Source organism: Talpa occidentalis, unplaced genomic scaffold (assembly GCF_014898055.3).
Source record: "Talpa occidentalis isolate TD23 unplaced genomic scaffold, MPIMG_talOcc4v2.1 talOcc4.8, whole genome shotgun sequence".
Classification (NCBI taxonomy): Eukaryota; Metazoa; Chordata; class Mammalia; order Eulipotyphla; family Talpidae; genus Talpa; species Talpa occidentalis.
In genome coordinates this window covers 40,522,380-40,549,721 of record NW_023605194.1, presented here as the reverse complement: position 1 = coordinate 40,549,721, position 27,342 = coordinate 40,522,380, and the positions used below count along the sequence as shown (strand labels likewise).

The window sequence follows — 27,342 nt, the reverse complement described above, 5'->3', positions numbered from 1 at the left end:
CTAGATTCAAGGTCAAATGATATGGGACACATTTTGTGTGTCTTACAGACATGAATACAACTGCTGATCTCCAGCCCTCTCCCCAATTTTGTCCAGTCAACCCCATCTCAGTATGAAGGCACCGCTAAGAAACTAAATCACTATTTTGTAATGGACACCCTATCAGTTCTCCAGTATAAATCCAAAATAATCTTGAAAACCAGTCCCTGGCACTGCCCTGGCTCAGGCCACCCTCCTCTCTACAGTCAAGGTTCCAACAGCCTCCTTACTGGTTGTCTGGCCTCCTTTTTTAACTCTCTAAAATCCATTCTCCATAGTTCAGCCACAGCAAGTTATTTTCTTTCCAGAGTGATATTCTTAAAATATAGGTCATATCATTTCCCTACTTAAAACCCATCAGTAACTTTTTGTTGCTCGTGGAATAAAATCTAGTCTCTACCCTCCTACCACTTACCTCCTCAACCACAAGCTCCAGCTTCACTATGGGCAGTTCTTCAAACACACCACTTAGGGTGTGTTTCCTGAAAAACACCTGCAGCTCCTCACCCTTCGCCTGTGCCATCGCTGAACCTAGAGTGTTCCCTCCCTCTCTGGAAGGTATGCTCCTTCAACTCTTGCCTTACCCCATGTCCTCAGAGGTCTTCAACCATGCAGTCTAATGTAGATTTCTCCCCAACCCTTTGCTCCACTTCAGTTCCTCTTTCCCACGTTGTACAATGTGCATTTTTTTTCTACTTTTGGCCTCCTACACCAGTTTTTGGTCTGTGATAGGTTCTTAATAAATATTTCTTGACTGAATCAATATTTTACTTTTGAAGACTGAAATGCTTCTGCAAAAATTTCCCCCCTTTCTCCTACCTCTGACTCCTGGGAGCCATCTTGAAGAGACCAGACCTTGAATGTTAAAGTTCTCTGCTTCTGCTGCCTTCAGCAGGGTTTATAACCCCACGAAGAAATGGGAACTTGTGGAATAATGTAGGGACAGTCAACACTAGCAGCGGACTTAGGCATTCTTTCTTTACATATGGATTCATCTAAATGTAAATATTTCATTATGATATATAAAATGTAATATTTCCTTAAAATGGAAATAGTGTTTTCTTTCCTCATGAAGACTTTATCAGCTAAAACTATAAACTAGGTTTAGAGGGGGCCATTTGGGATCCTATGATGGGAAAGGTTAGGTAGGGGCCACTATGACCCCAGAGTCCCTTTGACTACATCTCTCTCCCAAGAACCTGCATATGGCTCCCCTTATGCCCAAATCTTAGTCATTATGAGGTCCCAACTCCTTTTGGGCCAAGGTCACTCCATTAAAGCAGACCTTGAGCAGTCCCAAGAATCCAGGCCCCAATACATGGACCCAGGCCATAAGTTCTCTCTGACGCAAAGCAGGGCAGCCTGCAAAGATCACAGGTGATCCTCCAGTGACGGTATAAGCTGCAGATTCAAATTAGGGGATTGGGCCCTTTCCATATTTTCCCAGTGAGCCTTTACCACGCTCTTTCTGCTTTCTCCAGTCTTTTGTGGTTTCTGGATCTTATCTGCTAGCTACATTAGCATCTCAGTTTGGGTTCTGTCTAGTTTACGGTTCCTGGTTCTGGAAACTTTTTCTGCCCACTGGTAACTGCTGCTATTTTCTCTTCAAGAGTGAAAATCACACAGTCATGGTGACTGGCTGGTGGGAAGATGAGGAGAGAAGCTCCATACCTGAACTCACCTGGCTGCTAGTTCTTCCATTTCACAGTAAACACATTTGCTAGTGCTTGTGTGATTTGACTACAGTCAAAATGAAAGGCACCTCCCCAAGCTCCAGCTCCCTAAAGAATGTCTCCTCACTCTTTTTTCCAAAATTATAGTCACACTCTTATCCAAATTTAACCACAATTCATTTAATTTTTCTGTTGTTTTTTTTTTTCTTCCTTAATCTGGCTAAGATTCTGAAGAGCCTTAACTCCCTGAGGAAGGTGGGGGAGACTAAAGCAGGAGCCTCTGTACAGATGTTCAAGATCCCCACCTCTATCAAGTGAGGTGGTCTCTGCAGCTTTTAGAGAATCTATGGACAGACCCTGGGGATTCCACAGAAAAGAAGCTATAGGAACAGTAAAGAAATGGGAAGGCCTCAGAGAGGGGGCTCACTAATAAGCTGTGCGAACTCGCTGAAACACAGCTCTCACAGGCACTTTTCTGTGGTTAGAAAATACATGTATATTTTAAAATTATTTTTATAAGACTGTGACTTTCAGACAAAGCCAAATGTTTTAATTACAGAACAATGCCTACACATTTTATGTCTTTCTACTCCACCTTCCAAAAAAAGTGTTTTTAAAATACTGGCGCCTTTGTGCAGAACTATGTGCTCATCTGTAACCAATTCTGCTGGGAAGTCAGTCTGCTCCATTTTGTAGTCAAGCCAAGTATTACGCTCAGCCAGTGGTGCGCTTCGGACCGTCCCTGTTCGTTACCACGTACCCTGGGAAGTTTCCCATTGTTTGGAAGAAGCTTTGATTTCACTGTCCCTTCTCTGTGACCAACAAAATCACAGGCCAGAGATATGTCAGCCTTCTCTCTCCATCCCCAAGTGTCTCTGTGGACCCTGGAGAAGCCCTACGGCTCCTCCTCACCGACCACCTCACCATTGTCGCTGCACTGGGCCTGTCGCCTCTGCTGCACCAGTTGTTTGTCCAGTTCTCTGAGCTGCTTCAGAAAGCCCCGGTTGGGTAGGACACAGCGGTTCTTGGCCACTTGTTGAATGGCGTCCACTAGGGTCATGTTCCTGTGGATCATCAGGTAGGCCAGGACCAGGGTAGCTGACCGGCTGCGGCCCATGACACAGTGAACCAGGATTTTATCTGAAATGGAGTGGGGAGAAGAGGCATCAAGCTATACTAGCCATCACTGCATTCTTCAGCACCATGCACACTTGGGAGAAATAAAAAACTAACTTTCCTTAAACTACCCTCGATGAAGCAGTAAAAATTTTATCAAATTTCACTACCTCGGGCCTCCCCGGTGGTACAGCGGTTGAGCGCTGGGCTGTGAAGCTGCCCGCAGCCTCTGCAGCACCGGTTCGATCCCCGGCTACCGGCGAGGGTCCCACATGGCGCGCAGACCTCTCCTGCCGCCCGCTGCTCCCCTCAGCAGTGTATTTCGTCAGACTGCCTGTTCTGCTCTCCACTCTGGCTCTGGTGAATTCTCTCACCCTCCCGCACTTCTGACTGTATCCAGTACTTGTATAAATAAATAAATAAATCTTTAAAAAAAAATGTTTTTTAAAAAAAAAATTTCACTACCTCGTTACACTCCTTAAAATTCTGTGTGATGAAATGGGAGGTACATACATAGCAGTTTGGTTGCACACCAAAGTGCAACATTTATCTCAAGGAAAAGCACGTGGGAGATTGAGTGGCAGGTTGAGTTAGCCACTCTTTCACAAGACACCATTTTTACTTAAAAGGAGGTAATTTAGGGCCTCCCCGGTGGCGCAGCAGTTGAGCACTGGGTTGCGAAGCTGCCCACAGCCTCTGCAGCGCTGGTTCAATCCCCAGCCGCGGGCGAGGGTCCCACATGGTGCGCAGACCTCTCCTGCAGCGCCTGCTGCTCCCCTCAGCAGTGTATTTCATCACTCTGCCTGTTCTGCTCCCTTCTCTGGCGCTGGTGAATTCTCATACCCTCCCATGCCTCTGACTGTACCCAGTGCTTGTATAAATAAATAAATCTTTAAAAAAAAATTGGTAATTTAAATTTGGATATTTAGCAGCCTTTTTCTCAAAGTGATCAAAATGAGCTTTTTTTATCATAGGAAACACTAATATTTGTTGCCAGTGATAAAATGCAAGCTTTCAAGCAAAAATTTGAAAAAAAAAAGAAAATTTTGGAAAACTTGTAGCTATAACCATGAGACAGACAGTTTCCTAATACTTTTAAGATTTTTATGTTACAATCTATAGTGATATTGAGAAGTGTATTTTTTGGATAACATACAAATTGGACTTAGTAAACCAATGTTTTACATTTACTAATGAAGGATATTACAAAATTATGCATGGGCAAAAAATGTATTCAAAGTGTAAGACAGCTATGTCCTTAGGGACTCAACTACAATGGCAAGGAAAACAAAAGCAAATATAACCAAATGGGACTACATTAAACTGAAAAGCTTCTGTAAAGAGAAACACACTATCATTAATACAAAAAGCTGTAATGGAAGAAAATATTTGTACATCATGCATCCAACAAAGGGGCTAATATCCCAAATCTACAAAGGACTCCTACAACTCAATGGTAAGAAAACAAATAACCCAATTTAAAAAAATGGGCAGAAGAGCTAAATACTTCTCCAAAGAAGACATACAGATGGCCAGCAGGCACATGAAAAAGTGTTTCTCATCAGGGAAATGCAACTCAAAACCACAAATGGGAAACCACCTCACACCTGTGAGTATGGCCTAAATCAAAAAGTCCAGAAACAAGTGTTGACAGGGGTGTGGAGAAAAAAGGAGTCTTTGTACACTGTTTGGAATTAAGACTAGTCCAGCCTCTATAGAAAACGGTATGGAGGTTTCTCAAAACATTAAAAGTAGATCTTGATCTACTTTTAATCAAAACATTAAAAGTAGATCTACTTGATCTACTTGATCTACCCCTATGTTCATCGCAACACTATTTACAATAGCCAAGCTGTAGAAACCACATAAGTGCCCAAGAACAGGTGAGTGGAAAAGGATGTGATATATGTACAAAATGGAATACTACTCAACTATAAAAAAAGATGAAATCTTTTTAGTCATTTCCAACAACATGAATGGAACTGGAGCAGATGATGGCAAATGAAATAAGTCAGAAGGAGAAAGACAAATACCAGATGATTTAATTCATATGTGAAATATAAAGAAACAAAACCAAAAAAAAAAAAGAAAAGTGTACTGATATTGACAAGTGTTTTTTTGAATACTGTACAATGAAAAATGTCAACATTAGAAAGACCTGTATGACTTATCAAACCAAGGTTTTCCAAACGACTGATGTGGGATATCACAAAATTATGCATGGGCAACAAAAAGGGAAGGGGCCCAATGGACTATGGTGGAGGATTATTGGGGTGTTTGTGGTGGATGTGATGTGATAACATACTTTTTGTAAAGGTGCGATATACCCCTAAGTCATAAATAGTGTTGTAAACCAACATAACCTCAATCAACAATTTAAAAACTGTGGGGAAGACAGGTCAATGTTTGAGACAGGTCAATAGCTTTTCATGTGATAAATTAATAGATAATGTATGAAGTTTATTGATTGATAAGGCTTCAAATTCTACATTGTAACTGGCCTTTGAGATGTTATCGCTTGTTGAATTTTTGGTGTAGTAGCAAAGGAGAATACCCACAATTATCTGAAAAAGTAAAACTTCTCTCCCAAATACATATCTGAGTAAGGGTGGATTTTCTTTATATTCTTTAACCAAAACATGAAACATCACAACAGAGCTGATATGAGAATTTCAACTGAATCCATTTGGTGGAGCTCTAGAGCTCGTCATGCATCGATGATTTCATTTCATCCCTGACACCACCTAACAGTTTCATCGTCATCATTCCAGCACTCTGAATGGGGAAATAGGTTCAGAGAGGTGCCAGCGGTCACCCTGAAAGCTGACGCCATCACTAGAAATAGTCCAGAGCAACATGTTATTGTATGCTATACAGTGGCCGCTGGTCATTGTGTTCTGGAGACAGAGAAAGTAATGAGATTGTCCTCTCTGGCCACCCCCACCCCTGGCATCCTGTGGCTGTACTCCCCAACAGATTGCTCTGTGGGGTTGAGCTAGCTGGGACAACTTGAGCCTTGTGATCCATGGCTGTCCTTATTCCTGAGTCTTAGGTCTGAGGCCTGGAAGGATGACCAAGAAGACACTCAAGGACATTTCTAGGTTTGTGGAGTATCAGCAGGATATGAGAACAGCTTAGCAAAGAACACTTGTGAATGAATGCCCCTCCCACCCCACCCTCTCACCTTCCTCTGGTCTCCTGGGGACCAGGCCCAGGAAAGTGGTTATGGTCAACAGCCATAGCAGCATGAGAAATGCAAGAGGCCTGGACCACTGGCATTTTCTCTCCCACCACAACCTGGCTGGAGAGGCCTGCACACCCTGCACATGAGTCCAGGGGTATGGACTTGACTCATGGTCTCTCCAAACGCAATTCCTGGCACAGAGTCACTCCAGAAAAAATGATTAATTCTATCACAATTCATTTTCAAAAATCTTTGCAAGCTAACAAGCTGACCAGACAGCCCTCACATCCCACCCTCGTGTTACTGAGCTACAAGTGTGGCCGCACTGCCTTTATCTTGCGACTTTCGCCAGAAAGGAGGGTGAGGACCAGTGCCCCTGCTTCTTTATTGCTGTATTGGGTTTGGGGGAGACTGGTTTGGAGGTGATTGACCCCAGGCATACACCAGGCATGACTGTCCATGCCTGGAGTGGAATGTCTACCTCTGGCATTCTAATCCCCACAGACTGTTCCAGGGGTTGCCTGGCCCTTTGCCAACTCTGCTGATAACTAAAGCGTTTCTTCCTCTCCTGGCAAAAGGGGTAATTCTGTCTGTCATGACTAAATACTTGAAATAGACGAAAGCTGTAGTTCATTAAGTCCATTGGGAGCCTGAAGTCTGTTAAGTGGGAGGAGGGGAGAGAGGTAGAGTGGAGCAGGGGTAGAGGAGGAGGGGATGGTGGGAGAGGAGGGGTTGAGGTGGTGCTCACCTCCAACTGGCGCTTCTTGAGCTGAATTTTGTTTTCACCAGAGCTGTTTTAAGCTGTCAGCCATGTGAGAATGTAGGTATCCCTAGGGCAAGAGGCTTGCCCCAAGACCCTGAGGGGACTATTCCCTCTTGGCTCTAAGGCTCTACTCTGCACAATCCTTTGGGGCCCTAGATGGGGTGGTGAGAAACTGCTACCAGGAGAATCCAGAACAGAAGGCACTGAAGGTGGCACTTGAACTGTTCCCAGCATAGCCCACATCAGAGAAACCAGGAGGCTCTCTGTAAGTAAGATACCAAGCAGGATTAGGGCTCTGAATGAAGGTAGCATTGCCAGGGCTGGCATTTTCTAGCTCAGTGCCTTTCAAACCTTTTAGTGTGTGACCTCTGAAAACAGAACTTAAAGTTCACAGTTAACATGTATATAGCCTCACCCTGCCCTAACTCTTCCAAGGGTGTCAATCCTCAAAAGAACTCAACGAGGTAGATCAAATTATTATCTCCATTTTACAGAAGAGGGAGCTGGAGCGCAGAGAAGAGACTTGTCAAGTCTCACAGCCAGGATGTGGCAGATACAAGCCCAGGCAACCCAATGGCCGTTGACTTTCTTAAATATGGTGTGGTGTCACAAGTGTGCATGTATGAGATCAATGTTTCACCAGATAATGTGTACTTTTATTTCATGCAGTGTATGCTGATAGTTTCAATTTTTCAATTTTTTTCTAACCTGTTTTTTTTTTTAATGCTGGTTGCACCCAATAACTTGATTTTAAGACTCACTGATAAGTCCTAATTTTTGTTTGAAAATGATGATTTAAATTAAATATTTCCCCTTTGACTTTTACCAAGAGGTGGATTCCCACAATCTTATGATTGCATGATGTCACTGGTCACCAGAAGGTAGGCGTCTGTCACTCAAGACAGACATCCAAGGCAGACCTATTACCTACCTCCATCTCCCCAACTTTGCCCTCCCCATCAGGTATACATAGTCCTTTTTTAATTTGGGGGGGATGCCTTGTTCCTGTCTCTTACTCACTACCTTGCAAACTGCCTGCCCAGCAGCATAGCATCCAAAGACACACATTTCTCCGGGAAGTTGTAGGCGTGTGGAAATCCTCAGAAAAAGGGTGAGTGTTGTGTTTTGAACAGCCTGGGGGCAGGTCTGTATGTGTTGCTGTGAGGCAGAAGATCCTTAAAACACCCTGAAAATTTGGTATGGTTAAAGCTTAGACACAATGGAGAATCATCTTCCTGCTCAAAAGCAGAAAAGCAGACTTACTTATTCAAACCTAACTTATTTATAATAGATTTTAAGATGGCTTCAAAAGAAGGCTATGGACTGTTTGTGTAAGAAAAGGAGGAAAGAAGAAAGTTGGCCTGATGATACTAATATCTGATCTTTATAGTCTCCTGGTATCTGCCCCGGGGTTTCTTAGAAGTTTTCATTAAATGAAAACCATACTAATTCACGTCTGAGGATGTCAACCCAGGAGCAGTTTAGTAAGTCCAAATGGGATCCCATGGCACTATTTTGCCAGTATTTCTTTTTCTGATGAAGACTGACAAGTTCAGTTGTTTCAGATCCTATAACCAGCTGGCATACCTTACCTTCCATGATATTTGGTGACCTTTTATATGGCAAAGTCACCAGATGCTCAAAATAAGGGCATTGAACTCTTTGAGTGACAGCAGGAATTCCTGCTGGCCTCTAATTACCTCTGTGACCCTGGACACATCACTTGACTTCTCTGGACCTCTGTTTCCCCAGTGCTTAGGGCAGGACACTGGACTAGATTACCTCTAAGATTTTTTAAGAGTGACTGATTGCCTGGGGAGTACTTCCAGAAGGGTCAGGTCGGGGCAAGGTGGGGGTAAATGTGAACCCCACAGGGCTGATTATAGCCCATGAGTACTCTCTCCACCACCACCAGGAATGTTTTTCAACAAGAAAGAATGGCACTGGCTGGGAGGGGCAGCAGTGGGAAACTGTGCACTTGGCTGAAACCAGCCAGGGAAGAACAGGACAGAGAAGCGACAGGAAAAAGATGCCTTGCTTTTGCGTCCACACTGTCCATCAACACCTCTTACTTCAAGAGTATAATAAGAAACTTGCGAACGAGCTTGGCTCTAAAGAGCTCCTGTCATATGTCCCTGGTTTTCTAATGCATGACTAGACACAGCCAGGCCACCTACCGCATGTGGCATGCAGGCTGAGCACATGCCACCTCCAAGGTATGGCGACAAGGACAAGGCCGTGACAGAGCTAACAGGCATTTTATTTTGTTACTCTGACTACTTAGAGTACAGGTTACAAACAGGCAGCCATTGATTCTTTTGTTGTTGTTGTTGTTGTTGTTTGGCTTTTGCAGCATTTTAAGAAATTGTCAGTTTGTTGCCAACACTTAAGCGATTTTACAGTAAAATCCAGATTGGAGACTTTTCCTGAAAAGTCGGGTTTATTACATTTGCACTGTTTCTCACAAGACAAATCTTGGCTGGGACTAAGTAGCAGCTGCCCCTGGAGAGGGGATGTAGGCCTGTCTGCTTGGCCACAAGCACCCCCTACCTGCATCCCACAGCCTTATACAGCCAACTTCGCTAGTTAAGTTTTCTGCATGGTCCTGAATGGTTGGCTTTTGATTTGTGCCTCAGACTTGAGGAAATCTTCAGCTATGCAAGTGCAAAGGGCACTGAGAAGGGGGCCCAACCACTCACCTGGCAATGAGCTCATGTCCCCCTTCCCAGCCAACTGGCTTAGTCCCACACCCCACTCATGCTTTCTATACACACCCACCCACCCCCCACAACCATGTCTGACCTGTGTATGTGCTTTTCCCTTTCTTTCTCTGACCCGTTCTTTGCAAAGTGCTTCCAACCACCCAGTCTAGCAGTCACAATCCACACTATCCTGACATCTCACTGATGTTCTGTCATCTGTTCAGGCCTGAACAGATGACTCGGCGCCCCATTCTTTCCTAATTCAGCAGTGGGGGCAGACTCTAAAATGGTGTGCCAGCAACAGAAAACCAGCTGTCGTGTGAGTATATCGCAGGAGTTCAAAGTTGGAATGTCTTTTTTTTTTCCCTTTCGGGATTGGAAACTTTATTATGATGATGTGCACGTGCTGGTGTGGTTACAGGCTTCACGGTACACGACCTCTCTTTATCAAATACATCTGAGAGCCTGCTGTGCACCAGGTTCTATGCTAAGTGCTTTATGTGGGTTACTGCTGATCCTCATTATAACCTTTCAAGGTAAAAATTTTCATCGCCAGTTGGAGAAACCAAGACTCAGAGAAATCACATCGTTAGCAAGTTGTGGGGCATGAATATGCACCCAGCCCTGTCTTCTCCCAAATCTGCCAGACTGCTTCCATTAAGGGTGGAGGGGTGGGGGGTCAAAGATATGGTAAAGGCAAGTGAGCACATTAAACAGAAACTGAAGGATTGGGTTGTTATAGCTTTTTGTTTTTTCATGTCAAATATGTTTTCAGTTAACTTCAAATACTCTCAGGCAACTTTTACCTCATGGTGATGAGTCAAGAGTCCAGTTGCTTTTTGATCCTGCCTGGAAACCCAGAATGTGCATAACACAAAAGATGGCCCATAAATAGACTCATAAAAGGACAACTTTGAAATAAGGCATCCCCAAATGCATAAACTTCTCTGTGAATTGTTTTTCATTGCGACTTTGCTTTCTGAGCCAAAATAGTGGCAAGTTGTCAACGCCTGTGACTGGCTAAGGAAGCAGGGGCACCTTGGGATGACCATCAAGGTCTGGGGCTTTCTAGCAGATGTAACCTAGTCTCAGTTGGAGGTTGCAATTTCTTGAAGCAGCCTAGTCGATCAGTCAGTGAGGGAGCCTTATGACCCCAACTTCTTGTGGCAAGCAAATCTTAGTAACCCGATATTCTAAATTGTGATACAGCCTTATAAAGGGGTGTGACACATGGGGCTGAAGTCAGAGCAGATTAATAGGGCAGCGAAGTCCCTCTGGCCTCTAAGGAATGCCACTGAAATACACCCTGAAGCAAAAACTGCATATTTTTTGCCCCTTATGCATACCTGAACTTGTACCCTTCTCTCCAAAATAGCCCTGTAGACTTTATCTGGATTAGGGCAGTTAAAACTGCATTTTGAGCACAAGGACTAGCACTGTGATTTAAAAGATGGATAACCTAGCCTTAAGAAACTTGAACAAAACGCACATTCTCAAATACAGTTTGCCACCTGTGAGGATCAGCTGTCAGCTTTCTCTAGGAGTCCTCACTCGGCAAAGGTGGGGCGGGAATGTGAAGGGGTAAGAGTAAGGCTGTGACTTGGTTTGGCAGGAGAATTCGAAATCTCCGCAGATTCCCACCCAAGTCTGCTCCCTGAGGTTTTCTGGCATCGAAGCCCTTGCTGTTAGTCGGGTTTGAGCCTCGGCACCATTAGTGTTTCACCCAAGCCCCAACCATTCCAAGGATGGCAGATGGTCTTTAGGGAAGTGGGATTCAGGCCAAAGTCCTCTCCTCTGAACCCTCCGGATCCACCGGGCACAATCACGGCCGGAACTCTACCAGCTGCACGCTCTGTGGGGCTCTCGGCCTCCCGGAGCTCAGACGTGTGCAGTCTAACCACACACTACGCCCAACTTCGGCAGTGCAGGTTCTGAGGGAACACATACCAGGCTCCCAAGCCAAAGCTGGGGCTCGGGCTGGGGGCGGGGCCACGTCTGGGTGGGGCCAGCTTGGGGGCGGGACCAGTTTTGGGCGTGGCCACGTCTGGGGCGGGGTCAGTTTGGGGGCGTGGTCACAGTTTGGGCGGGGCCACGTCTGAATGGGGCCAGTTTGGGGGGGCCACATCTGGGGGCGGGACCAGTTTGGGCGGGACCACGTCTGGGGCGGGGCCAGCTTGGGGGCGGGGCCACGGCTGGAAGAGGGTGGAGCTGACCGCGACGCTCTTACTGTGGTCGCCTCGGAGCGCAGAGTCGATGAAAGCGGCCGCCGAGTAGAAGAAGACGCTGAGGTCGAACGTGGGCAGGTCGTCGGCCTCCACGCCGTGGTACTCAATGGCCAAGTCTCGGTAGTAGTCGGGGCCCGTGTCCACGTTCCAGCGGCCGTGGGCCGCGTTCAGCACGTGAGTGAAGCGCGCCTTCTGCAGACTGTAGCGGTCCAGCGCGGTGGCCCTGGGCGCGAGGGAGAGGGGCTGGTGGGCTGCGCGGCCACGCGGGGGGCGCCCACGGGTTTTTGCTCTCGATTTCGGTGCCCAAAATATGGACTAGTCATCGAAATGACTTCCCTAGTCCAAAGGCCTGCTCTGTGTGTGTGTGTGTGTGTGCGTGAATTGCCTATTTATATTTTTCTTTTTTATATATTTTTACATCATTTTTCATTTTTGCACAATGTGTGCATTTTCATCTTGGTTATATTGGAAACAACCCAAATTCCCACAAATAGATGACTGGATCAAGAAGATGTGGTACATATACATAATGGAATATTACTCAGCAATCAAAAAAGATAAACACATGCAATTTGCAGCAACATGGATGGAGCTGGAGGGGATCATGCTCAGCAAAGGCCTGTTTTTACTGACCCCTTGGTCAGCTGTTGAAGGAAGGGGCTGGAGGGTGGGGTAGGCGAGCTATTCCTTTGTTTGTTCATTCGTTGTTACAATATTCACCAAATATAGAAGAGCTTCGTGCCAAATACTATGGTGGTCGCTGGAGTGGGGGCCACACCTCCCAAATCCCCCAAAGGCCGCCAAAATAATCTGTCAGGTGAAACTCAGTGTGAGAGAAGGGGCTGCCTTCACAGAACCCCAGGGCGCTCCTTGAAGCTGGGCTCTTCTGTGAACCCTCCACATGTTTATAGGGTTTGGAGGTCAGGGCTCTAATGAATGGTTTGGGATGGGTCTTTCAAGCCGAAGATTTGATTGGAATTGAGCAAAATTCTTGATGTTCAGGGATTGTTGAATACAGTGCAGAACCTTTTTTTGAATAAGTGGGCCATTGTGTAGTTGGGCCAAGCATTGTTCTGAAAAAGAGAACTATTTGATCAATCTGTTTGAATTGACTTCAGGGAGGTTCCTTAAGTCAACAATGAAGTTATTTACTGGGTTATAGTCTTATCTTTCTAAGAAAAAATTTTCAGGAACAAAGAGAAAAGTCATGTTGAAGTCAGTGGCCTGGAACTAGGACCAGAGTTATTTCTGCCTAGCAGGAAAGGGGGAGAGACCATGGGAGAGAGGCCTTTGAGCCTGCCTTACTTCAAGTGTCCGCTGTTGGTGGTAGAGGAGAAGAGGGAGGCAAGGACACACCAAGCCAAGGAAATAGCACAACCTAAGGGATAGAGGCTGGAGATAATAAAGGCCTATCAGGAAGGGTTCTTTATTTCCTAGAATCAGTCATTTATCCCCAAATAGAGAGTCAGAATTTGTTATGTGCCAGCACTGTCTTGGGTGCTGATGATCTAGCAGTGAATCAGTTAGTCAAGATCACTCAGGAAGCTTAGATTCTAATGGGGAGAGCAAATAGGCAGCAACTGAATAAACAGGATAATTTCAGGTGCAAGGGGTTAAGTCTCAGCACTGTGAAGCTGTCCACAGCCACTGTAGCATGAGTTTGATCCCCGGCCAGGGAGCTAACTCACATGGTGCAGCAGACCTCTCCTGTCTCACCCGCTGCTCCCCTCAGCAGTGTATTTCAGTCAGTCTGCCTGTTCTGCTCCCCACTTTGCCTCTGGTGTATCCTTTCACCTCCCAAACCTCTGGCCTGTACCTCAGATCTTGTATGCATAAATAAATTTAAAAAAAAAAAAACAAGATAATTTCAAAGAGCCGTAAGAGTTGTACAGAACCACCATGGAGTTCTGCTTTAGGTAAAGTGCTCAGAAGAGGCCTCTGTAGGAAGTGTTATTTAAGCTCAAACTGAGGGATAAGGTGGAGCTAGGCAGAGCAAGAGTTGGAGGAAAAGTGTTTAGTTCAGGCAGAGGGATAGCAAATGTTGGAACAGAAGGGGAACCCATGTGGCTGTCGTGGCAATGGGAATTGGGTTTAACAGGAAATGAGAAGGCATAGGCTGGGTCATGGTGGACCTTGCAGGCCTTAGAGAAGAACTTGGATATTATTCTAAGTATGGGGGAATGCCATTTGCCACAGAGAATTTTATTTATTTTGCCACAGAGGATTTTAAGCAAGGGGTGAGCATTGTTTACTTTTTTGAAGATCATTCTGGCTGGTGTGTGGAGATGAACTGGGGGGGAGGCAGACAATAGAAGCAGGGAGCTCTGCTGAAGGTTGTAGCGGTTGAATAGCCAAGTGAGGAAGGTGCTTGGACTAGAGTGAGATGGCACAGGACTTGCTGATAAACTAGGAATGAAGGCATGAAGAAGGGGGCTGGTTTGTCCAGAACAGAGGATGTGAAGGGAGAGCCAAAAAAGGTTTGAGGAGGGAGTGAGGGATTTAATGATGAAAATGCTTGAATGCCAGAATCTGTATTTGGGGGTGGAGAGCTTTTGAGTAGTGTTTGAGGAAGAGTAACTCAAATGGGTTTTAAGACAACATCTCCCTCAGTGGTGCAAAGGTCAATTGCACAGTTCAGCAAAGAGGTGACAGGGTCTGGAACTCCAACTATTAAGAGGCCAAAAGTGGTGCTGTGTTGCAGCTGAGGGCTTATCTCAAGGTCACGAGTGAAAGGATGTAGACAGACTGACCCTATTGGATGCCAGTGTGTATCAACACCTTGCACTGAAAAGACCCCTGCACCGGGAGCACAGGCCATGGCTGTTCAGTCAAGGCCCCCTTGTCTGTTACTGGCTTCCCGGAGGGCCCAGAAACAGCTGATCACAGGCATTGAGCTGTTAGAAACATTTGCAAAAGCCCTCTGGAGCTGAGATGGGGAGATAGGAGCCCTGCTGCAGCCTTTAGTGCTGCCATCCTGACTGTGGAACATACTCTGCTTTCAATTTTTCCACAGAAAGATCTGCTTCTCATTTTCCTTCTTGTCCCAAAGTATGTATACAACAAACATTATGCTTTTGGGACATAGGTCTGTGCTCAATTAAAGCCTCCACTAATGCAGTCCATCTTGCTGAGTAGCAATCAACCTCACTTTGAGGTTGAGCTCAGTGGAAAAATTAAAATTAACTGTCCTTGACAGGAAGTTCCTACCCACCATAAAGACTGTTCTCTCTGGGTTCAGCAGCTGGGTTTCAACATAATCAAATGACAATTTGAATAAATAACAATTTGCACTTTGCTGCTTTTGGAGTCAGGGATTAGGGTAGATATGCAACAAGACTCATGCATGGCGTGACACCTCTCCTCCTGCTCCATCCCCCCCACAGAGCTGACTTTGGCTGTGTCCAAGGGAGTGAAAAGGACTCCTGGGGAAGATTGGACCTGGTGGGCGTCTGAGGCCCACTGTGGGGTGTTGGGGTGCTGTGGCTACCTGGGGGGGAAGGGGACGTGGTAGCCTCATTACACCCCTCTCAGGGCATGTCCCCCTTGCTTGGTTTACTCAGAGTCCAGTAGAGGACTGGGAAGAGTATCCATGGCGGAATGGGGATTGGCAGATCAAGAGTGACTTTTGGTATTCTTAGTGGACAGGACTTTTGATGGAGGCAGGGTCCTGGTGGGCCCAGGGGCCTAGCGCATCAGTTATTGGAGGATGCTGTCTAGCTTTGTGTTGACAAAACAACACAAACAAACAAAACAAAACAAACAAAAATTTTGGCATCTCAGGTCACCTGCTCAGATGTATAATGTGAGAAAGAGGCTAAGAAATCTGTCTCTGCTGAAGAAGAAAAGTTCAAAAGAAAAACAGATTAAGGGGCCTCCCCGGTGGCGCAGCGGTTGAGCGCTGGGTTGCGAAGCTGCCCGGGGCCTCTGCGGCGCCGGTTCGATCCCCGGCTGCTCCCCGGCCACCAGAGGAGGGTCCCACATGGCGTGCAGACCTCTCCTGCCGCCCGCTGCTCCCCTCAGCAGTGTACTTCGGTCCTTCTGCCTGCTCTGCTCCCCGCTCTGGCTCTGGTGAATTCTCTCACCCTCCCGCGCTTCTGACTGTACCCAGTGCATGTATAAACAAAACAAACAAACAAACCAGCAAACAAATAAATAAAGCATGCCTCTATAAAAAAAAAAAAAAAAAAAAAAGAAAAACAGATTAAGGAATTTACTTCTAGATTCTAGATAATGAGGGAGCTTTTGTTTCTGGTTATTTAAGAAAAATCCTAGATGTTAGCAATCTGTTCATTTTAAAAATAGTATGTCCTCTAATTACAAAAATAATACATGCTCAATGCAGAATATGGACAGTTCTCTCTCTGTCTCTGTTTCTCTCTCTCACACACACACACACACACACACGCGCGCACACAAAACCTGTGTATCTACCCCCTAGAGATAGACTATTTTTTGATATGGGAACTCAAGTTGTCTCTTTTTATGTATGAATTTGTGTATTTTTACCCCACTAAGCCCCTGTTTTGGAATATTTGTGTTTCTTCTCCTGTCTCACATTATCTCTCTTTCTGTCTCTGTTTCTCTCTCTCCTCTTCCCTCCCTACCAAAAGGGTCAGTGCTGGGTATTACAATAAATACTAAAAATGAGCAACTTTGCTGTATTTCTTTGGGCATGTCTGTGTCTAAAGAAGATTTTTAAAGTGGAATTTCTGGGTTGAGAGGAGCATTTTTTTTTTTTTTTTTTTTTTTAGAGGCATGCTTTATTTATTTATTTTTATTTTTATTTTTTTTTGTTTGTTTTGTTTATACATGCACTGGGTACAGTCAGAAGCGCGGGAGGGTGAGAGAATTCACCAGAGCCAGAGCGGGGAGCAGAGCAGGCAGAAGGACCGAAGTACACTGCTGAGGGGAGCAGCGGGCGGCAGGAGAGGTCTGCGCGCCATGTGGGACCCTCCTCAGGTGGCCGGGGAGCAGCCGGGGATCGAACCGGCGCTGCAGAGGCTGAGCGCAGCTTCGTAACCCAGCGCTCAACCGCTGCGCCACCGGGAAGGCCCGAGAGGAGCATTTTTAACACATTTAATGCTTGTTACTAAATTGTCCTCTAGAAAGCCTGCTCAAATACACATTCCAATTTTCATTCTTTGTTGATTTCATAGGCAAGTCAAAAAGTGTCTTGTTTTCCTTAATTTGTTTTAGCAATGAAGTTGGACACTTTCTCACACATTTATTGGAATCGTGTTGTTTACTGTTGAAGAACATTGTCGTATCCCTTTTTTAACCCAGTTCTTGTCCACTCTTCTGCCTTCCTGTGAACCTCTGGCCCAGCTCTGGATTCTGACTCCAGACTGGAGGGCCAAAGATATGTACAGATAGCTCTTCTCTCATGGCCTAGTTCCTCAGTCAGACAACCTGTCTTCCTTCCTCCTATCTTACCTCCCCTACCCCCTTCAGCCCCTCCCAAGTTCCTCCAGGGAGCTTGCTGCAGCCCCCACCCTTGAGGAATGGCAAATAAGAGTATTCTCTGTGAGGCAGTCTCCTTGGGCAGCTCTTGTAACATTCTGCTATGTCAGGCCCCTTGATCCCCTCCTGATTCCCAGTCACACCCTCAGCATCTGCCTGAAAGCCTGTTTTCCCAGGTGGTGCTCTTGCACAGAGGGGACGAGGGACGTGCATGCCCTCCACCAGCTTCCTTGTGACTGGAACCAGCTGCTCCCAGGTTGCCAGGGTTCTGCAGTGGCCATTGAAGAAAGCCCACTGATGAGAGAGTGGTATCTGTGGGGGCCTGAAAGATTCCCAATCCTCATTGGCATCCATGCTTGCCAAAGGCCAGTAGCCTGACCCCTTATTTGTTCTGATGTGTATGACATTGTTGTGATCTCGTCATTTCACAGACATGACCCTGCTGGTGACATCCCTTGAGGGCTTAACAGTAACTACGCCTTGCAGGGGGATTTGAAAACAGCAGGCCCATTTCTAGCTTTCCATCTTAGTCAGGTCACCTGATGTGAAAGTGAAATTCACAGGCTTTCTAGCTTCTCACATGTTCTTGTTGCTTGCTGATGATGATGCTGTTCAGTTTTGAGACCTCTAGGAAAACACAGGACTGACAGGTATAGTTTATAAGCTTAAACTGCTGCATGAACTAAAGCAACTGAGCCTCTGGGTCCCCCAGTTTTCATTATTTTTTAAGTAGAACCAATTATACTGGCAGTACTTTGCTTACATGATTCTTATAAAGTTGAATGATGTCATTTTTAAGTTTCTTTGAAAAGTCAAAAGATAAATTTGGGGGGAACAAGCCATAGAAAGATTTAGGCCAAAATGCTACCAGTATTTATCCCTGGGTGAAGAGGTGATGAGTAATGGGAAGTTTAATTTTATTTTTTTTTGATCTGTGTTTAATAAATATTGGTGATAAACATATCATATACTCACTTCATATGTAAATGTATGCCATGATTTTACTGATGTTATTTCCTTGGCTCATGTCAGAAGAGACTGACTATTGCAAAGATAGTGGCCTTGGCATTTTTTTTAAAGATTTATTTATTTGTTTATACAAGAACCGGGGTACAGGCCAGATGCATGGGAGGGTGAGAGGACTCAAACAGAGACAGATCAGGGAGCAGAACAGGCAGATCCACTGAAATACACTGCTGAGGGGAGCAGTGGGTGAGACAGGAGAGGTCTGCCGGGCCATGTGGGACCCTGTGGGACCCTCACCAGCTGGCCGGGATCGAACCCGGCGCTTCAGAGGCTGCAGACAACTTCACAGTGCTGCGTTCAACCGCCTGTGCCACCAGGGGAGGCCCCGCCTTGGCATTTTTAAATCTGCTTAGAAATCTCTTCCTCACCTGCCCTGTTCCCCAGACTCTAGTCCTCCAAGGTGAAGGCTAAGAGGGCCAAGAGAAGACACAGGAGGCCTGGTTTTGATATATCAATGATGGGACTAGGCACATGGCTAATGTGAAAGGAAATAGTTGATGTTGTTTGGGATGTTGCCTTCACTGAAAATCTGCCTTCCAGTCTGAGAAGGCCCATCCAGGTGAGAGCCTCCTGCCACTTTGCCCAGTCACCCTGCCCATGAATGGTGGCCAGTTGTTCCTAAGTCACCTTCCATACTGAGAGGTTTGGAGTCCAAGTTTTCTTATAGAAATTGTCAACCTTGGTTTGTGTTTTCACTGCATCTTAAACAACCCATGGTCCACCCTGGAGAAGTGGGCCAAGTTTTAGCTCTGCTTGGTGCTTTGAGGTGGAATTAGTTCCTTCTCATTTGAAGGAAGGGAGGGGCTGCAGCTGTCCAGGTGCACCAGTGAGTGCCCTCTCCCAAGCAGAACACTGTCTTAGCTGATTGATTTGCCTTTACCTCACTTTCCAGTCTCCTGGAGATGCCTCTAGCCTTTGAGACTGCTGGTCTGGTTGGGAGCAGAAATGCAGAAAGGACAGGACAGAGACACCCTGGAACTTGAGCTCTGGCTGAGTGAGGTTGACCACAAGTAATTGGGGGAGTCATATTTCATGGGGAGAGGCAGTTGACGCCAAAAGTTAAACCTTGGAGGCAACTGTAGTTTTTTTTTTAACATTTATTTATTTATGCACATAAGAACTGGGGTACAGGCCAGAGGTGTGGGGGATGAGAGGATTCACCATAGACAGAGTGGGGAACAGAACAGGCAGATTGACTGAAATACACTGCTGAGGGGAGCAGCGGGCGAGTCAGGAGATCTGCTGCGCCATGTGGGTAGCTCCCTGGCAGGGGATTAAACTCCTGCTGCAGTGGCTGCGGACAGCTTCGTAGGTTGCATCTGAACCCCTTGCGCCACCAGGGAGGCCTCAATGTAGTTTTAATAAAAGTAGGGTATCTGTGGCCATACCACCCTGAATGTGCCCAATCTCATCTAATGAAAGTAGGGAGCTGGTTTATTCAAGCAACAGAGCAGCTTCACAGCACCCTGCTGTTAGTTCACAGTGATACCCGTGTTGTGAGCTGAAGAGAGATTTCCCAGTTATCCTCTTTCAGCCAAACCTTGCTATTGGAGGCTGTCCTGCCTAGGAATTTGCAATCACTCTGACAGTGCCCAGGATTTTTCCCCTCCTGCTGACTATGGGGAAAAAAGAAAAAGAAAAAAAGATTTTGCTAAGTAAATGAAAGATGGGAATGAGATTAAAGTGAGAATATTTAAATTACAGAAACTTAGTGCTTTCAAGCATACTCAAGCACTTCTGAAGCACCCATTTAGGGACTGCTGATTGATAAGAGGTGATGAATTATTCTTATCTCATCATTGACAGCCAGTCTTGGCTCTCTGGAGGGCAACACTTGGTTAACCTAATTTGAATCTAATTTGAATGACTTAAAAGTAATAAAACAAGTATGTACTTCAACCTAATAAAGCCTAATTTATTTAATAGAACGTTTAAAAAAGAATTTTATTTTAGAGCTGGAAGGGATTTTTGAAATCATCCTTTTATTTTACAAAGAAAGAAACTGAGTCCCAGAACAGTAAAATGTTTTGCCAATGCCACACATAGTGGCCACCCACAATTGGGGCTTGAACTTTGTGCCCTGATTCCTACTTGAGGGCTTTTGTGCTATTCTGTCCCACTTGTGGCAGATTCAGACCCCCTACCAAGTGTGGGAAATGAAAGAGGAGAAGGTGCCTGTGCCTTGAGTTAGCAGCCTTCCCTGTGAGAACTTCCAAAAGGTGTCTAGTTGACCTGACCTGACCTCCTCCTCTCACCCAGCATCCTGAACACCAGCCATACCCCCTTCCTGTCTGGGGACTGCTCACCAGGCTGCTGTGGTTGGGCCACCTCTACTCGCACCTGGACTGGTAAGCAGTAAGGGCTGGAGTCAACAGTCACCCCATTTGGTGAATTCCCTTGGGATAAACTGAGATTGAGAAAATGCTTTAGAAATTTGAAACCTGGCCTCCCTGGTGGTGCAGTGGGTTGAGCACAGCGCTATGAAGCTGTCCACAGCCTGTGCATGTGGGTTCGATTCCCGGCCAGCCAGGGAGAAACCCACATGGCGCACAGACCTCTCCTGCCTCGCCCGCTGCCCCCCTCAGCAGTGTCTTCAATCTGTCTGCCTGTACTTCTCCCTGCTCTGTGTCTGGTGAATCTTCTCACCCTCCTGCACCTCTGACTGTACCACAGTTCTTGTATAAATAAATAAATCTTTAAAAAAATATATAAAAGAAATTTAAAAAAAGAAATTTGAAACCTACAGGCCCCAAGGACTTTGATGTGGCCCTGCCCTTTAGGTCTGAGGCCACTCAGGTCCCTGGAAAGCCACGAGTGTCCATGGAGGAAGTTGGTCATAAGACCCTTTAGGCGGGACCTGCCTTTCAATCTGGCCTCAGGGTCATGGGAGAAATTTGACTGTGGTGTTTCCCCTAGATGCCCTTAGCACAGGAAAACCCTTTGTAATGACTGTTCTTTACTTTCCTGTCATGCTGTAAGTCGAATTTTCAAAACCTGCCAAATACAAAGCAGTTCACACTTATTGGGTGTGCCAGGCACTGCGCTAAATGGCATATCAGCTCACTGAATCAACGCCTTATAGGTAAAGAAATTAATGCTCAGAAAGCTTGAGTGACATTGGAACCAGCATATGACCGCAGACATTGTGGTTTTGCAGCAGATGCTCAGCCATTTTGCCTCTTTGCATAAAGAAGCCCTTGAGGAGAGAGAAAGAGGGGGAAAAAATGAGTTGCTTCTTGGTGGGGAGTCTAGTCCCCAACAAGTCCCAAGATTACCCAGTGGCTCTTCTCACTCTGGGTTCTGATTGCCTCAACTTCCAGAGCCTTGGTAATTTCTCTTTGAAAAATCTTAGTTGCTCCTGGGGCAAGAGAAAACTCAATCTAAATGCAAACATCAAATTAAAACAGAGGCTTTGTGCATGTGGAGTCAGCTCTGATCTTTTCACTGCGTTGGGCAATACCAGCAAAGACTAAGAAACACGGGCAGCCTTTCCTGCTCACAGCCAGGGTCTAACCTGTGTGTGGTTGCATTGGCAGTAGAATGAATTGCTCTGTCAATAAGCATCTGTGAGTCTTGTTAACCTTCCTAACTGAGTGTCGAAGAGGGATCCTGATCAGAGGTGGGACGAGCAGCATGCCACACTGACTTCAGCCCTCACTACCTGCTGGACACACAGGTGACACACTGACCATGGAGCTTGCCTAGACTGTGCATGTGTGTGTTTGTTTTGGAACTTGGTTAGACAGAGCTGTACTGAATTGGAGGTGCAGTGACATTTTCTTGGTTGAAGGAAGCAAGATTGTGGTTAAAGATGTTCAGGACGCAGGCATATCTTACTGCATCAAACCCTAATGCCTGGCTCTTGGTTAAGTAAAACATGTCTGTTTTATTTAAATTCTCTTAATCACTTCCTGAATAAAGTCCCCTGGCCAGCATTCAGCCTTCCACAAGCTAGACCTAACCTGCCTTCTCAGGCTTCTTTCTCACTAAATAGCAATAATAACAGTAACATTTGCATTTGTCTGTCACTTGGTAGTTTACAAAATGCTTTCACATTTCTTGTCTCTTTGACTGTCTCAGTAACCATTTTTAGAAATGAGGACTTAGAACCTGAAAGGCAAAAGGACCTATCCTAAGCATCCAAATCTGGAATGGATTGTGACTGAGGTAGATGGTGTATTATCCTTTACACTATTGTCCCCCCTCACCCTAGGGCTAGCTTACCCTTTCCTCTCCCAGACCTTCTGAAAGTACACTTTCTTCATTCCCTGTCTTCAAATAAATCAAGATGTTTGTTCCCACTTCCGTGCTTTTTCTCATCCTCCTCCCTCTGTCGGGAATCCTACCCATTCTCCGAAGTCAAGCTTGGAATTCACCACTTCTGTGCTGCTTTCTCCATCCATTAATAATACCAAGCACTTACTGAACATTTACTGTGTGCCAGCTAATACTCTAACACTTTGCTTGTTTTCATGCATTCAGTCTTCACCCTATGAAGATAAACCCTATTGCTGTTGCCATAGAAGAAGATCAATAAAATACCTTGTTCAGGAGCATGCAGTTGATAAAGGTAACGCCCACACTCCTTCCACCCCATACCTCTTTCTCTCTGTCCCCTGTTACCTGTCTACACATCTCTTCTCAACTGTGAAACCGTTTCCTTATCTGACTAGTCACATTTTCTTGGTCTGGATTTGAGCATAAATTCTACCATTTATTAGTGGTGTGACCTTGGGTGCTTAATTTCTCGGAGTCTCAGTTTCTGTTTGTATCCCCCACTGCTCCTGATAAGGCACCAGTAAATACTGGCTGACTTGACAGCCCAATGCAGGAACTCTCTTAGCCTTGGTTTGCACATATACAAAATGGGAGTAATAACAGCATGTCATTCACAGGACTGTTGTAGTGTTTAAATGATGCCTTGCACCGGGCATGGCACACTAAGAATCCATTACAGCTTTATTGTTACCACTAAATGCTGTGGGAAAGATAATATAGTGTATAATAGACAGAGAGAAAAGATGATCTCGCTATTGGAATTGGGGAAAACTGGCTCCAGGATCAAGTGTCTTGAATGGACTTTGAAGAATGCAGGGGATTTAGACACAGACAAGGTGAAGGGAAGGGCATTTTAAGCAAAGGGAACAGTATAGGTGAAAACAGAGTGACAGTGTTAAGTCTTTAAATCTTAATCTCCGTTTTTAGAGGTTCCTATTTAAGGAAATAATCCAAAATATGAAAACAAAATTATGCATAAAAATGCCCATTGCAGCATTATTAATAAAAGTGAGAATATGGAAATAACCAATATGCTCAAAAATAGGGAAATGGTTAAAGAAGAGATCTTCTATCTATCTGATACATTATTATATATAACATACGTATGTACAGTGTGCATATGAACATTATAATGAGTATTATGGTAATATCAGCATTATTATAACATAATTAAATGTATGAGAAGTGTATAATAAGGGAAAAGTTTATGATTGGTGCACTGTTGCAAAGAAAGATGAGATAAAATGAATCACCAATATGGTTACAATTATATATAGATAAATTTAATGACAAAAATAACATATTCAATATAAAAAGTTTAGGGGAAAGCATACTAAAATACTGGTAAAAGTGGCTTTGGAGTCCTGGGCTTTGGTAATTGTTTTGGCAGAGGGTAAGGACTGGTGAAAAATGGGGGTGAGGGGAACAGCACGAGGGACTATGGATGCTTTGGTGGTGGGAGAACTACAGTGGCCAGACCTGAGGGGAGAAATCATATATTGTCAAAAAGTTAGATGTACATTTTTTAAAAATAATAAGAAAATAAATGAAAGTTTTCTTCTTTGCACTATTAATCACTCTTATTGTTATAGCTAACCTTCACTGAATTCTGACTATGTATCAGCACTGCCCTAAATTTGATATATATTACCTAAAGTCATGCAACCCTATGGAGAAGTTTTCTTGCTCACCTATTATCAACAAGGAAACTGACATCTATATTTATACAACGAGCATGTATTATTTTTCTAACAGGAAAACCATATATTTACTATATTCATTTAATATTTTATCATTCAAATGTAAGAGATTCAGGTTCCCCGCTCCCTTTTTTTCTGGTATTTCAAACATTGTTAAAATAAACATTGCTCTATCTATCTATCTATCAGTACTTACATATGTTGTAGTTATGTATTGGTACTCTTATTTCTGTAAATTACATTTCTTAAAGTAAATTACATTTTGATATTTTGGGTCAAAGTATATGTGCTTCTTTTCTATTTTGAACTAATTTTAGATTTGGAGAAAAGTTGCAAAAGCCCTAATTTGGCAAGAAAAAAAAATACTGACGTCATAGCTTAGATGAACCTTGAAGACATTATGCTAAGTCAAAAAAGTCTGTAATGAATGGCCAGTTATGGGAAATGTCTGGAAGAGTTAAATCCCTAGAAACAGAGAGCAGACTGGTCGCCTATGACTGGGGAAGGTGAGGAATAGGGAGTGATTACTTAATGGGTTTGGGGTTTCCTTTGAGATGAGTGATGAAAATGCTTTGAAATTAGATAGTAGTGATGGTTACACAACTCTCTGAATATAATGAAACCACTGAATTGTATACTTCAAATGGGTGAATTTTAAGGAATGTGAATTATATCTTAATAAAGATGTTATTAGAAAAAAAGAAAACAGCAGAGAGTCCCTAGATACCTTGATACCCTCCCCCATCTAGATTCCCCTTGTGTTTATAACTGGGAAATGACTGGTTGAGACATGGTACAGCTATACTATGGAATATTGAAATTATGGACAGTTTGATCCCCTTTTTTTGCTAAAAATTATTTAAATGAAATGAAAATCTTTTATATGTGTGTATGCTGTCTTACATTTGCAGTAGCATACAGAAAGCAGTAGAAATATGCAAGTAAACTGAACACTTGATTACTCAGTGGTGTAGCAGTAAGAAAAGGATAGAAGTAAAAGAGGACAGGGGGACATGATTGTTTTTATTGCCCTGGATTTAGTTTAATTTAATATAAAAGGGCATGTGATCTTTATAACTTTTTCCATTAAAAAAAAAAATATATATATATAAAAAAAAAGACAAGCATTGCTACCCCTGGATATCCCATGACTAGACAGCTATCTCTAGGTATTAAGCAGCAAGATGTTTATTAAAATCACACTGCTGGGGGCCTGCACCATCTGCTTCTTGGAGAGATGTAATGTGAGTTGGAATCCTGGGGGCTGAAAGGAGTAGCTGCAGCACTAGTAAAGATGAAAGCTTCTGAGTTGGGCAGAGTTGCATTTGAATCCAGCTGAGCTGTGCACTTTAGGCAAGTTATTTAACTACTCTGTGCCTCAGTTGTCAGTTTTAAAACAGGACTCATTATATGACTTCTTTCACTAGGTTATGATGAGAATAAAATGAAATCAAACATGCAAGATGCTAGACATACTACTTGTCGATTAGGCATTCATAAATACAGGGATGATTATTGTAGGAAGAGTATTTAGAGTAGACAGTTCCTAGTTGAGGAGTGGGAAATGGTGACTATGAAAGTTTAGAGAAGGGGACAGCAACCTGATCTTTGTTAGGCCAACCATGCTTCACCACGCCATGCTCCTGTGCCATAATCTGAGAACCGACTTCATTCTTGTTGTGTTCTACCCAGCTAAAATAAAAGACTACATTCCCCAGACTCCCTTGTAGCCAGAGTCTGGGGCCATCTGGATGGGACTTCTCTATAGAAAGATGCTTTTTTGGTCTTTCTTTCCTTCTACCATCTTGCCAAATGGATCCTGTAGATAAATGGCAGCAGCCCTGTTGGTAATCTCAGACCATGCACCAACTTTGCAGAAGAAATCCACACCCTAAGGATGGTGATGGTAGAAGCATAGGATTCTGAGTCCTGATGTCCCCGAGTCTCCATGCCAGTACCAACTTGCATTCCTCTGGACTTCTTTTAAATGAGAGAGAAGGAAATCTCTATCTTGTTTAGGCTCCCTGAGTTTTCTGTAATAGGAAAAGCAACACAGCCCTAACAGAGTTCTCACAGAACAACTAACCTATAAGCAAAAACTCGGTGAGGTGATAGCAAGGGGTATGACCTGGGTAGGGGCTGGCTGCCTTCTTCTGGGTAAGGCCAGAGGTTTGGCCTGGGTACTTACTCATCGCCAATGTACAGTTTGGGCCAGACCTCGTTGACATGGGTGTACTGAGGACTGCCCTTCCAGAAGAGCCGCTCCAGCGCGAAGGCTCCAGGGGTACAGTAGTCATCTGCCTCCCCCTCCTCCTCTGCCTTTGGCAGCAGACTCTTGGCAGACGGGTAGGCATCCTTGAGGCTTGTCTTTGGTTCTCCAGATGTCATTTTGGAGCCAAGGGGTTTTCTTTCCTTTCTGAAACTGGTCATGAGAGAAGGTCAGGACTGGGGTTAGCAGGGGACAGAGTTAGGGAATGGACTTTACAGAGAGAGATGGGAGTAAGCTGATCTTGAAATTTGGCAGGCATGTCCTGCTGGGCTTCTGCTTCCTCTTCCCAGGCCACAGAGGTAAGCAAGGGAAGCCATGATGGCAGTTAAACAATACTTCCCCAACATTCCAGTCTCCTCCAGAGCAAGAGTGCTGGGGGCACAGGGGATCCTCTGAAGTGGGCCAGGGCAGATTTGCCCCAGACCCAAAGTGGCTTTGGACCTAAGAAGCCTCCAGGAAGCCAGTCCCTTGACTCCTTTCTTTTAGATCTTACCCTTTCTTTGGTGCCTACTTTTTCCTTTAACTGACTGGGATCTGCTGGCATGGACTGTTTTGAACCAAATAAGAAGGCCCCTGACATTCCAAGGCTTGTGGAATTTAATATTTCCCCACTGGGGAAAGGGCACACCTGTAAATCCAGAGCCTTTCTGGTCTGGGCAGCCACACACATTCTTGGGGCTTCAGAAGCTTTGGGGTGGAAGGAAACTTGGCTCCATGAGGGTTTGTCAACTTGTTGGGAAAGCTGAAAGCCATGTTCTCCACTCTCACACTTGGAGGCTGGCAGCCGTGTAACTTTCTAGGGGGTCAGAAGAGATGCTCCAAACTAGAAAGCTCTGTCTGCAGATTGAAAGGTGCCTTTGGGTTACGTGTTAATCTCTGCAAGCGAGTAGAGAAGTTTCCATTGTCT

General features: G+C 44.8%; 1 protein-coding gene across 1 annotated transcript; it reads right to left on the bottom strand.

Moving 5' to 3' along the window:
• Window positions 1-1,863: 1,863 nt before the first annotated feature.
• Window positions 1,864-26,785, bottom strand: DUSP29 (dual specificity phosphatase 29). The gene is made up of 3 exons (XM_037497163.2): window positions 26,355-26,785; window positions 11,705-11,925; window positions 1,864-2,852 (listed from the first exon to the last, which is right to left on the bottom strand). The coding sequence occupies exons 1-3, from the start codon at window positions 26,594-26,596 to the stop codon at window positions 2,608-2,610; spliced, it is 708 nt and encodes a 235-aa protein (XP_037353060.1). The 5' UTR covers window positions 26,597-26,785; the 3' UTR covers window positions 1,864-2,607.
• Window positions 26,786-27,342: the final 557 nt, after the last annotated feature.

What these genes read in the sequence shown, in the direction of transcription:
- DUSP29 (XM_037497163.2), bottom strand. Translation starts at nt 26,596, where the DNA reads ATGACCAGTTTCAGAAAGGAAAGAAAACCCCTTGGCTCCAAAATGACA. An exon ending in AAACTGTACATTGGCGATGA is followed by an intron (nt 11,926 to 26,354) that starts GTAAGTACCCAG and finishes CCTCGCGCCCAG; the next exon opens with GGCCACCGCGCTGGACCGCT. An exon ending in TGCGCTCCGAGGCGACCACA is followed by an intron (nt 2,853 to 11,704) that starts GTAAGAGCGTCG and finishes ACTCCATTTCAG; the next exon opens with ATAAAATCCTGGTTCACTGT.